The sequence below is a fragment of the Anser anser genome (assembly GCF_964211835.1).
Source record: "Anser anser genome assembly, chromosome: 7".
NCBI classification, from domain to species: Eukaryota; Metazoa; Chordata; class Aves; order Anseriformes; family Anatidae; genus Anser; species Anser anser.
The window spans coordinates 39,280,975-39,293,407 of record NC_139727.1 but is presented as its reverse complement, the minus strand read 5'-3'; the positions used below and the strand labels follow the sequence as shown (position 1 = coordinate 39,293,407).

At 39.9% G+C, this 12,433-nt stretch overlaps 1 protein-coding gene across 9 annotated transcripts in view; it reads right to left on the bottom strand.

Moving 5' to 3' along the window:
• PTPRE (protein tyrosine phosphatase receptor type E) overlaps window positions 1-12,433 on the bottom strand; it is a 99,899-nt gene that overhangs the window by 5,613 nt on the left and 81,853 nt on the right. For all 9 annotated transcript variants that reach the window (XM_083844489.1, XM_083844491.1, XM_083844495.1 and 6 more), the window contains 7 exons: window positions 11,512-11,647; window positions 10,950-11,099; window positions 8,566-8,659; window positions 7,652-7,728; window positions 6,391-6,525; window positions 5,458-5,583; window positions 3,879-4,039 (listed from right to left, as the gene is read on the bottom strand). In XM_083844489.1, the coding sequence (XP_083700615.1) occupies window positions 3,879-4,039; window positions 5,458-5,583; window positions 6,391-6,525; window positions 7,652-7,728; window positions 8,566-8,659; window positions 10,950-11,099; window positions 11,512-11,647 (879 nt within the window). The remainder of the gene's footprint in view (window positions 1-3,878; window positions 4,040-5,457; window positions 5,584-6,390; window positions 6,526-7,651; window positions 7,729-8,565; window positions 8,660-10,949; window positions 11,100-11,511; window positions 11,648-12,433) is intronic.

Genomic DNA, 12,433 nt, shown 5'->3' with positions numbered 1-12,433 from the left:
ATTTCCTTTCAAACAGATATCTTAATATAAGGAGAAACTAACGGAAGGCTGCATACAAGGCTGTACAACATACTAGAAACTGAAAATGGCTGTTCTGCCTCCAACCTGGCTATTATAAACAACCTGACAGAGCCCAGAGTAACTACAGTTCCTTTTGTTTCGGCATGCTTCACTCGGTATATTTTGTCCCTTTATCTCTGTCAGATCACAATTCCATGCAAGCAAAATATATTTGAGTAACTGTTATCTGATTTATTATGCCTAGTATCAGAGCCAAAAAAAAAATCTGCTTTCTTAATCACACAAATTATGGACTATTTGTCACCAAAAAAACAGGGGCTGTGCACTGGAAGGCCAGCAGCTTTGATAGGAAATAACTAAAACCAGGATGGAATGTGGAATTTGGCAATCACTGGTAAGATGAAGCAGAAGGTCACTGGATTGCTGAACAAGGATAAGCACAAAATAATTTATTAAATTTAAAATTTTCATGTTTTTTAATCATTTATAGCAGGTGAAGTGTGATCACACATCATTGCTTCTACCTTAATTCCATCAAATGGAAAAAAAAATCTGATAAGCATCGTCTTACGAAAAGATTAAGTGCAAATGCATGTATCCTCAGCTGGATACATTAAAAGTGCGACTGGAGGGAAAATGAACAGGTACAACGTATTAGATGCACTATTCCCTTCAGACAATTACTTTTATCGGATTAAAGAAAAATGCAAAATCTAAGAGGGTTCAGGTTTATTTGTCGTTAGCTAATCTGTAGTAACCTCATGTGCTTTCTAGAGTAACCCATGAGTGATGCACTTTGGAATAGGTCTACATCTACAAAAAGGCGAGGAAATAAAGATATAAAGTAAAGCTGCAGGCAGACATCATCAAATGTTGCTTATTCACTTATTCACACATTGTTCCCCACTCCATTGCTTGTACTGCTCGTGCTAGGTGCTCTCTCCTTCTTTCTTCCCAAAACATCTTTTTAATAAATCCTTAAAGTCCATATAAGTTTTTTGGCCTGTTTTGTTTGTTTAGCTGTTTTTTTTTTCTTTGCTTGTTTTTTTTTTGTTTTTGTTTTGTTAATTGGCTGAAAAATTTTGGTATGGAGAACTAAACTGTATTTGAAATGCAGGAGAAACACATGTGTTGTCTCACAGGAACACGGCTCTACTCCTTTCATACTCACTTCCCTCTCTGTACTTCCTTTAACACTTTTTTAAAGGGAAGATAACTTTTCAATTTGACTCTCAGGCTTCACTTCTTGAGACAAAGTTCAAAAGCAAAGGATGCTCCAAAAGGCACAGATTGGCCAAAAGAGTGAAATAAGGGATCTTTAAGCAGTCTTGCCTGGTTTATTACGGTGTAGAGAGGAGGAGACAGCAAAGAGAGAAAAAGCGCAGGTAGCTATGAGCTAACCAGAAGGCAGCAGGAGACCCTCACTGGAAGGGAAGGGACTTAGGATTTAGCACAGACTGGCTTTGAATTCTGTTGGCAACTCAGTTAGCAAAGCCCTTCTGAAACTATTTAGTGCTAGGTCTTTATTCCACGTTAAGAATTATCGCTTTTAGCTGCACCTGAAACCATTCATAAATAGTTGGAAAAAATGAACAGAGGGTTTCCCAAGTTTACGTGAATGCTCTGAAAAAATCAGTCTTTTACTTATTCATACATTTACATTAATTTATATTTGAAGACGCAGGTATGACTGCGCGGAGCAGTTAAAGTGCACTGTACATACAGGCTGTCAAAACAGGGGCAGGACAAAATGTGCAATATTAAAAATCCTAGGATACACCGTGCGGTTGCTTTTATTTTCTTGTTTAATCAGTTTTATAATCATTGCAGTCATTTTTAAAAAATCTAGGAAAAATTCATGTCAAACGATTAAGCTGATGCTTCAGAGAGGCTGCAGCTCTAAAAACCCAAAGAAGTAGAAGCAATATATACCTCAGCTGGTTCTTATCTATCTGATTTGTGTATATCAAAGACATCGGTTATTTTAACCTCTTATTTTATTGGTTAGAACTAGCTGATACTTTACCCACTTTAATTATCATTCAGAATTTTACCTCCCTAGCGTTTACAAAGAAGCGGCTGTTAGAATTGGTCAAATTGAAGCATCAAACACAAAATATCATCACCACCACCGAGTTCAGCCCCCATGGGGTGGGGGAACCCACAGTCCCTTAGGGAAAATACATGAAAACAGCAAAGAGAAAACGCTTCAGAAGTAAGGAGGAGGAGGAAGTTTTGGCAGTTAATACGCATTACTGTATGATCCTATCCCAAAACGCCAACAGATCCAAGAGCTCCCGGGATCATTTTGCTTCAGCAGCTGATGAAAATACTTGTGACACTTCAGATAGCCAAAATACAAACCGTACTTCTCAGTGAGACCCATTAAAACTCAAACAGGAGCAAAGTGAAAGCCGGTGCACACTGCAGAGAGCAGCTCTAACAAAGCCTTTCCTAATTCTAACTCGAAGAGCAAGCATGTGTTCTTCTAGCAAAACGCCTCCAAACGGTCAGTGAGCATACTTCCCTGCGGATAATGCTACAAGACAATCTGAGTGTCACATAAATCACTACTGTAATTTCTGCAGCATGAAGAAGAACCTGTTGGGTGTTCTCTGCAATGCAGGGAAGCCCCAGCAGCAGCGCCAGACAACGCCGCTGGCTGCCAGAGTGCTGGCGGGCACGGCTCCTGCAGAGAGGGTCCCTGTCGTGCTACAGGTGCCAAGCACTGCTCAACAGTGGGATCACAGAAAGGGGAAGAAAATATTACAGTTAATAAATGTTGTTAGATATAAAAATAGCAGGATCTTGTCCTCTGTGCATTGCTTGAAGGAGACCACGCTCCAGCAACAGCAGCTGAACTCATACAACATGCTGAAGAAGAGAAGATCTCATGCTCCAGCATCTAACGTGGATTCAGTTACCAATTCTGAGGGCAGTGAGAGACAAAATGTGTCATGGTTGGGCTCCGATCACAACAGACACTCTACTGCACAAGGTCTCAGACGAACGCAGCAGAGATGAAGCCCCTGCAAAACCCAGTCTGGGTGAGAGCAGCACGGAATCTGCCAGCACCTCTCCCGCAGCAAACAGGCCCACGGAGCCCACAGCAGCGAAAAAGTTCATGTCGAAGGGTGACCTCTTGAGGTTAATAACTTCTTATTTAAAAGACAAAACAAACCAGGCAACCTCTCTTCTGCTGACTCTGCCCCTGTGAACTGTCCGTTTGACTTCGTATTGACCAGAGAAAAGGAAAAGGCTTTATTCACTTATAAAAGATCAAGTATTTTAAAAGGAGAGTGTTATTTCTGAATTAGGAGGAGGCAGAATAATAGTTTTACTACTACTTTTAAAGTCAGCAGATGTAGTACAAAAATGGAAAAGAACAATTTAAAAGACTGATAAAGAGAAAAAAAATACTCTAAGATTAGCATTTGAAAACACAGAGGAAAAGTCCAAAAAATACAGCTTATTAAAAGAACTACGGAAAAAGAAAAAGTGACAGAACATTGGTTTCTCTGACCTTCCTGCTTTCAAAAACAGAGGTACAGTTTGTGTTCAAATTAGATTAAGGATATATTTCATTTTGCCAATAATTTGATTACTTTGAGCCTGATAGTACCTTTGAGCACTGTATTGCTGGGGTGTTTTACACCCCAAAAAAAACCAACAACAAAAAAACACCACTACTGTTTTACATTTATGTAACCTGAATTTTTCCATTTCTCTACCTTTTATTTCTTAATTTTTCTTTCTTAAAGGATGCAGTCTACACCCTTACAAATAACAGCCATAACAGCAACCAGTCTAGAGAAAAAGTTAATCAGCTAACTGTGGGAAGGGGAGGGGAGCCTTACCTGCAGTGCACGGTGATCGGGTGATTCCCTGTCTGCTGCTGCTGCTTTTGGACAGCTGCGATCAGGTCAATCATCCCTTTTCCTTCAGCAGGAATTCCAATTTCTGGCCAGCCATGGAAGTGGAACTGCCGAACCAGCCTGCTTTGCTTCTCGTGGTTACCCTACGTGCGTGCAAAAACCAGATTCACCCAGCTGTTAATTCCAGATGGAAACGCACTTCTTACATTCAACAGCTGTAGCATAATTTTTTTCACCATTACAGTAAAGTGGGCTAACTTCAGCCTGGTCCATAATACATTGCTCATGCATACCTGATAGCTCTGTTCCCACATTCCCCATGCACTGTGCTAAAAAAAATCAGCTAGTGAAATCCACTCATCTTTGCACGATGCTACCTGTTACCCTGAAACTTAAAAATTATTTGTCTTGTCTTTATGCTTGCTGACTGAAAGTTTAAATAGGTATTAATGTCATACTAATTCTGCCAGGCAGCCTGAATATTACATCGTTATTTCATAGCTAATTAAACAGGATTGTTGGGAATGGACTTTGCCAGTGGTATTAAAATACTGATCTGATAGATAAGGAAGAAAACCAGAAAATAATCAGAGGAAAAAAATAAGACAATGCTTTAAAATGTGGGCTTCTTTTAGTGATCTGAATGGCAGTAGGTGAATTATCTGATTGTGTGTTTCTTAGCATGCTCCTAGAAATGGCTTCTGAAGCGAACTGGTTAGCAACTCGTTCCGGCAACGGACATGCAAGTTTGCAGGACTCTCAGGCCCAATACAGAAGGTACTCATATTTCTTAGATGTGCTGCAGCAAACACTTCTAACAATGCATTAAAAAATGCTGCTTGGAAGTATCTAAAATTGCGTTACTCGGGTTTTAAATACTTTCCAATATGACATAAGTCAACACAGGGACAAGGACTCCGTTATGAGCACAGTGTGTACTTGTGCCTTATCCACCGCTCTCCTTCAGAAGGAAACGCAGAGCACTTTAAAGTCCTTTTGCTTTGCATGGGCCAACTATTTAAGTGTATAAATTACATGTAACACAATACGTAGTTAAATTAATGGTATTCTAAATGGCAAGTAAATTTTTCTTTCAAACACAGCAATGCAAATCAGTTCCTAAAGAAATGATTCAGTGAGTGAAGAGATGCATGCCCAAAAGTTCAAAAAATAGTCATCTGTAGAGCATGTCTGTAGCAGAGCAGCATTAAGGAACAGCTGGTAGGCAGAGAATTTGTATTTGTGCTGTAAAATGCTTCCCAGGAATTTAAAAACCTGAATCAAATTTTCTGTAGTAGATATATGGTAAATGGTAGAAAATGCAAGACCAGCAGCAACAGCAAAACATTACCAAAAAAAAAACCACACTTTGAACAAGGACGTGTTTTACCGACCAGGATTTTCATGGGGCTTTAAGCAAAATGTTCCCTATAAGTTTAATCTTGACTGCTAAAATGTCTGCAGTTATCTTCAGATAGAAATTCCAGGATTTAAGTTACGTAATTATTATTTGTAAATGCCTTCAAATGCAAAAAAAATTTATGCAATTTAAAAAACATACCTGATTATATGTAACTATGAAGTCTCTTACACTTATGGCATCTAAAAGACTGTCATTCTTTATTTCTACATTTATGTCTCCGTGAGTTACTGAGCCCTCTGATGGCCAGTACTGGAAGCATTTTTCCTGCAAAATTGAGAGAGAATTGTAAACATTCCATGATATTACTTTTTTTCCCAGTTATCTGCATTATCATGAATCTCTGATATAAAATGTGACATACAGCATAACATGTTCTAGACAGTTTGCAATGAAAAGGCTAATAACCAACAGTATAGGAATAAAATATTTCTACAATGTAAACCATAAAGATGAAAAGGGCTCAGAAGTCATAGTTGATAAATCCTGTGTTATAAATAAATTAGAAGAAAATTAAGTAACTCCTCCAGGCAATGCAATGTAATGTTGTAAAAGAGCCACCCAAGAACAACAACAGAAAACATTTCAGAGCACTAAAACACAAGTTGAATCCGGAGTCTGCAACACTGCAGGGATACAGGTCTCTGATAATTCATGACAGAGGATGCACGAGGAGAGGTTCAGAAGCTTATAGTGGCAAAACGGGGAGGGAATTCTTCAAGAAAACGTTGTCAGCTGTTCTCAGATCCCAAACAACTCTTCCACAGGCATCCGCACCAGGAATCCCAATAATAGTTGTGCTTTTAATGTGAACTGGGCCCTTTTAAAAAACACAATTTCCAGTAGCTTGGGCGTTCTTTCTGACAATTTGAGCAAAACCAGCAAACACTGGCCTACAGTGAAGCAAGAGGTCATTTCTGAAAAGGCAAAAAATCTTGTATTGCTAAAATTTGTATAAGGGTTTATACAAATAGTATAAATAGTGTAAGTATTATAAATAGGATGTAATAGTGTTTATGTAACACAGAGGCTCATCTTTATTGCACTTTCAAAATGCAGCCGTGCAACGCATACCTGCTCCCTCTCTTGAACTTCTGTGAGCATAACGATGGTGTGGCACTTCCACTCCCACACCATCCGCCAGAAATCCTCCACGGTATGGGGCAGCGGTCCTTGAGTGGCAATGAAGTAATCCTTCTGGCGATAGCCCTGCAGAGAAAGAGACACGTGTGTGTAATGACTCGCGAGGATGAGAGTGACCGAAGCTGGTATTCAGAGAGCGCAGCACCCAGCTTCTCTCCGAGCCTCGCTTCAGCTGGTGTCCCATACGAGATGGTCGCCCAGGTCCCTTCCATGCTCTGGTGACACAAAGCCCACCCAACTGTCACTCGTTCTCCCAGATTGGAATTGCCAATGTGCAGTCACGAGGTGTAAAAGCTTGCGTGCTCGATACTCTTTTCTTGTATGTGCGTCATGGTGGTAATGCGTAAGTGGCCCCACCATCATCAGGGGCTTTACCCTGGTCTTATTTTAAAGATGACGATCGGTTCCTGCAGTTCCCTGTCCAGGTTAGTTCACCTTGTCTCCTTTCAGAAAGGAAGGTTCACAATCCTGAGTCGTATTTTATGATTTTTATGGTCACGGCTGAAGGACTGGAGTTCTGCAGTGACAGCTGAAGGTTTCCACAAGGAGATTGTGAACACCTGCAGCCACTGCCCTCACTACAGCATTAACATTATAGTTTTTGAGCTACAGTTCTATTTACATACTGATGTGATCTTCATAGCTGTAGTATCCACAGTCCTCAGTCACTAATTGGGTTTTACTGCTTTAGGATATAATTCATTCTTATATTTAAATAAAAATAAAAGTGGAAGGCGTTGGTCAGGTTCCGTGAGGAAGCCAGGAACAAAGCTGGCAATTATTGCAGGTCTCCCCAGGTAAATCCTGACTCCAAACACTCTGAAAGCCTTTCCCCATGCTAAATATGTACTCCATCCCCACCCCCCCTCTAAGTTAGAAAACCACGTAGTCAGGATACCTGTTAACGTGGATGCAGAGAATAGAACCTGTTTCACTGCCTGGTTTTTTAGGACTTAATACAAACCTTAGTTTATACATCTCACATCAGCAATGTTTAAATTACACAACTATTTAAACTGAAATTGAAAACGCCAGATAAGAAACGTATTTGGAAACTCTCATAAGCCAAACCCAAACAAAAAAGCTACTGTTCTTCATCAGCCAAGTTGGCCGTGTCTCTTTAAGAAGACTTACAAGCAACAGCAAAATATTTGACTTGTAGTCTAAATATATCAAAAACATTTGTACTTACATCTATGAAGGAAGCATTGATGTAGTCTGTATACTCCTGCCCTCTTTTCATTGACAGAATCACTCTATTAAAATCATCTGGAAAAACAAACAAACTCATGTCTATTCTTTCTTTTGTATGCTGACTGCTCCACTCTTACATTTGTGAGAGAACAACAACAAACGTTTTAGCTGGAAGCCAGAAGGAGTGTCTTAAAGATCTTATCCAGGATTTACTGAGCGAGTGGAGGAGAGCACTAGCTTTTCTGTGGTTTATTTTTACTTTCACACAGGATATGGCAAGCAAGGTCTGAAACTTATTTTCATGAGCAGACATTACAGTGCTGCTCCAGACTGGGCAAGGAAACATACAGAAAGTACGCTGGTTTAGTGGGTGAAACTGCTGAATTATTTCATTCAATCCTGAAAAATATCTGCCCATTATATATTTTACATTGATAAAGTTAAAATAAATAAATAAATTGTGCGCAGACGCTCCATAAGGACGCTACACTTTACAGGGACAGGATACTCTGTCTGTATCGTTGCCCAAACATTGAGCAGCCATGTCTGCAAAGGGGATGACAAAACCAAAGGGAAGCTAACTAAACCCTCAAAAATGTGGTCTACCTAAAAATGAAACAAAAACAAAAACTACCACTCTGGACAGTACAACAGTTTTCAAAGCATTTGAATTTTACAGGTAGCACATAAAAAATTACAACTTTTCCTTCCTTAAGGCATATGCAGTAATTATTTTCAGAGTTACAGTTTCCAGGTCTGGGCTTTCCTCTCTTCTGGACCCAGCCAACACAGCCATGTTCTGATATGAGGTGTGCTGGTGTCAACACGCAGGTGTAATGTTTACTTACGACAACCTTAGGATAGCCATGTACTTATAGCACTTGCTTCTAGAGATAAAGTTGATCATCTTACATGGGATAATCTGGATGACTCTAGCTTTTTTCATATTTGCTGGAAGGTTGCCGGTTCTCATGTTTTCTTTCATTATTCGGACATTTGTTAATTTCTGTAATAAAACACACAGACGACGATGAGGACTAATTGAAACAGCATTGGTTCTCTTCTCACCGTGCTCCTCATAACCTGTACCCAGAGGATTCGTTATCAGGTACAGAGCAGTGCTACAGTCAAAGCCAGGCTGACTTTTCAGAAAAGCCACTCTGTTGCCCTGTCCGTACCGTATAATTAAGAGTGACAGTTATATAATTTCCTTCATACTAAAAAATATTTTTGAGAATCTGAACATGTTTCCAAAGCATACCAGTAAAGTTTAAGTGCAACAAAATGACAGCAGGTTTTCTTTTTTTTTTTTTTTAATGACACTTTTGGACTATTTGAGCGTGGCTTCCAGAAGCACAGAGTGCCCACGCCCTTTGAAAAGTTTCTTCAATTTGAGATTCAGAAATTGAGTTTCACGAATTTAGCCACTTTTGAAAACCTGTCTGCATACCTTTTTATCAAATGAATTTCATTTTTGTCTTCCCAGCCTTTAAGCAAGCAGAGGAAGGCTGACGAGCACACTGAACACCATTCCACTCCTGCAGCTCCAGACACTGCCCAGGAGCTCTGCACGCCCAGCGCTGAAATAGCGGCCGTTTCATTTCCACGTTCTTCTCAAGTGCTAAAATACTTCTCTTTCATAAACTTCACTTCCCTTATCATCCAAGCACAAACAGATTTCATATGCATTCATACTCATATCCTTGTTATTAGCAGCATAATGATCCTTTTCAGATTATTAAAACTCTGAGACACACCACTGGGCATAACGAGGTTGCATGAATTTAGGGACGGCTGTGCACCACCTACTGTAACCAGGCTCTCTATATTTTTGGCTTTTGCTAGCAGAGGGACCAGAGGATAGTGGTATCCTCTGTTATGTATTCAGTACAGGATGACAGCATTCCCAGAAGACAAACATTGCCCTAGCCCCAACATTTTTTTGTAGTAGATTACACATGAGATTGTGCCCACTAACATCAACAGGCTGCTTCTGCTGGGCTGGGACCTGCCCATTAATGACTGTAGTTACACAGCTGCATTTCAGCAGCTATTTAGTACAAACTCAGTTTACATTTATTTTAATTTAATTTTCAAGCTGCAAGCAATTTTTCAGGTACTTCTCTGTATTTGCCAGACGCTGAGCAGCAGTACATCCTAATGCCAGCAAAAGCTCTAGTACCAGCAGCAAACCAATAAAAAGAAACCCCCGTATCTCAGAAATCACTTTTCAGTTACTCTGTAATGCTGTGCTTAACAGACTTTATGTCAGAGAGTCTGGTAGCGGTTACAACAGAGTTCTGCTCTTCTTCTGTGCAGATCAGCTCAGTGCTTCTAGGCCATCTAAATGCTTTTCAGAATACACTGCCGAACTAAACATTGCTCTCTGTACTTTGTGCAGCCTTGCTAGCACAGTGGACAGCAAAAAAAAAAAAAAAGAACTTAGGAGTTCTGGAAAAAGTGGAATATTCAATGTGTTCACTTGCTTCCTTCCCTCAAAGGGTGTAAATCTTTTGAATGTTGAAATTGTTGCTGTACTTTTCACTTTATTTTCTTTTCCCACTTCCCAATTTCTGATTAAATTAATCCTTTAAAGGAAAAAGAGAAATTCAGTTAACACTGAATTCATTTGATTAAATGACTGATTCATTTAATGCCTTCGACCCATATATAGAATAAGTCTTTTAGCATAGTAAATGTCACAGAAAGGTTCTAACTATTTCCTCAGTGCAGTTGAAGTCTATTTTAAACGGATCATGAAAGACACCGTCACTGGTTTCTCCAGTCAGGGCTTCTCCACAAAACAAGAATGCCTTATTTCTCCATTTTTTTTATATGTATTTTTCCCTCCTGGTAGTTGTGGATATTCAGCACGAAAGCTGAAAACTCTCCATAATTCACTCTGCTGTCAGAGTGGTGACTGAGTTAACGTTTCTGTTGACGTGCCAATCGGTCAATGTAACCCAGCTCCATTTTCCAGCACTATCTGATCTGGCATCCAGTACAAGACTGAAAGAATAATTCCATTTTTCTTCTATAAGCAAACCAAATGCATATAGGAAAATATCCATCAAATGATGAAGGTTTGAATGAGCATTTTCCGAACAGGATGTTAAGGCAAGGCCTCCTTCACTGATCCCACAGGATCCATTCCCAATTGATACACTATAAAATGGGTGGTCCAGTCTTGACAGTCCCTTTCTTTCACGGTTGCCCTTCTCCTGCTTCTGAAGTATCTTTTTGTCCTGAGTGTTTCAACATTTGAAAATCTTAGAGCAAAGGCCATTCATACTTACTTTAAATTCTTCTTCCAGCCCTATTTTGACAAGGTTTGGCGCTGCACTCTGTGATGTCTGTAGATGTTTTTCTAAGGATGACACATCTAGCTCCGTGTCACCGTAGAGGTAGTATTCAAGTAAGGCTTGATAAATGAAGGAGTACTGCATCTGGAACAAACAACGGGCATATAAGCATACTGCGCGGCAAGGAAGCCAAACCACACCACGTCTGGCACTTCCATTCATCTCAATTGGCCTACAACTCTTTGACCAACGTATACCTTAGGCTAAAACAGAGATCCTGTTACATCACTCCTTAAAATCAGCTCAATCGTGGAAGGGGAAACCCTGGACATGATACCACAAGATAACGTGCATTACAGTGATCTCCATGCCAAAGACTGAACATGCCTCTATCTCCTTCCCCAGCATTACCCTTCTTCTGGGCTTTGCTCATGTCCCAGTTACCCAGGTGTGCAACAGAACAGGGAATATCACAGTGGAGATGCAGATGCACATTAATCGACTTGAAGAAAACTGGAAACTTGAAAAATTGCAGTTTCAACCGACTACTACTTACGTCAGTCTGAACCATCTGCGGACGCTGATTACGGATTCTTGAAACAAACTCAAAAACATCAACTTTCTGTTCAGCATGCATCATGTCTATTATGGCATCTATAACGATAAACGTGCCTGTTCGGCCCACACCAGCGCTTAAAAAGGAGGGAAAAAAGAAATAAATTAATTGAACTACAAAGTTTGCAAGAGTTGCTACAGCAAGGACAGAGGTGGAACTTGTGCTGTTTCTACTGAACTGAAATACTCACAGTGAAACACAAGTTTTCATTTTTGATTTTAGTAGTGACAGCAACAGAAAAGGATCTAAGTTTTTAACCTAAAAAGTTACCTCTTCTAACAGCTTAGAAATGGTAAGATCAAAATTACTCATAGACCTCTGGGGAAAAACAAACAAACAAACAAGGAAAACCTGTGCTTGACCAGTTAAAATAATTGTGTAAAATTAAATTTTAAATATTTTTCTTCTTTGTTTTTCTCTTTTCTGCATGACTGCTGTTGCAAGTTCTACACTTCCAAACCCTGCTATCCCCAAACATATATATTTTTAAGTATCCTTCAACAGCCACGAGAGGGAGCAAGATTACTATAAATTATATCGCTCCCGATTTTCAGCTCTTCCTTTCAGAGGAAAAGGGCATGGCATCCTGTGCTAGGCATTAATAGCTCTCCCTTAACCTCCTGTTAGCTTACTTCATACAGCAACTGCCGTAACGCCCAGAAACACCTTCTGAATCACGACAAACATTTCTCCCTTCATCCCCACGTGTCCAAAAGACGCAGATTAACTTTCAGCAAGGAAACAGCAGGTTTTAAATCATCTCAGAAGAAAACAATTACCGCATGCGGCCATTCAGTGCAGCCAAGGCCTCCCTTCCCTCTCGCTTCCTTTCATTCACGTTTGACCTCTCCCAGAGCAGCCG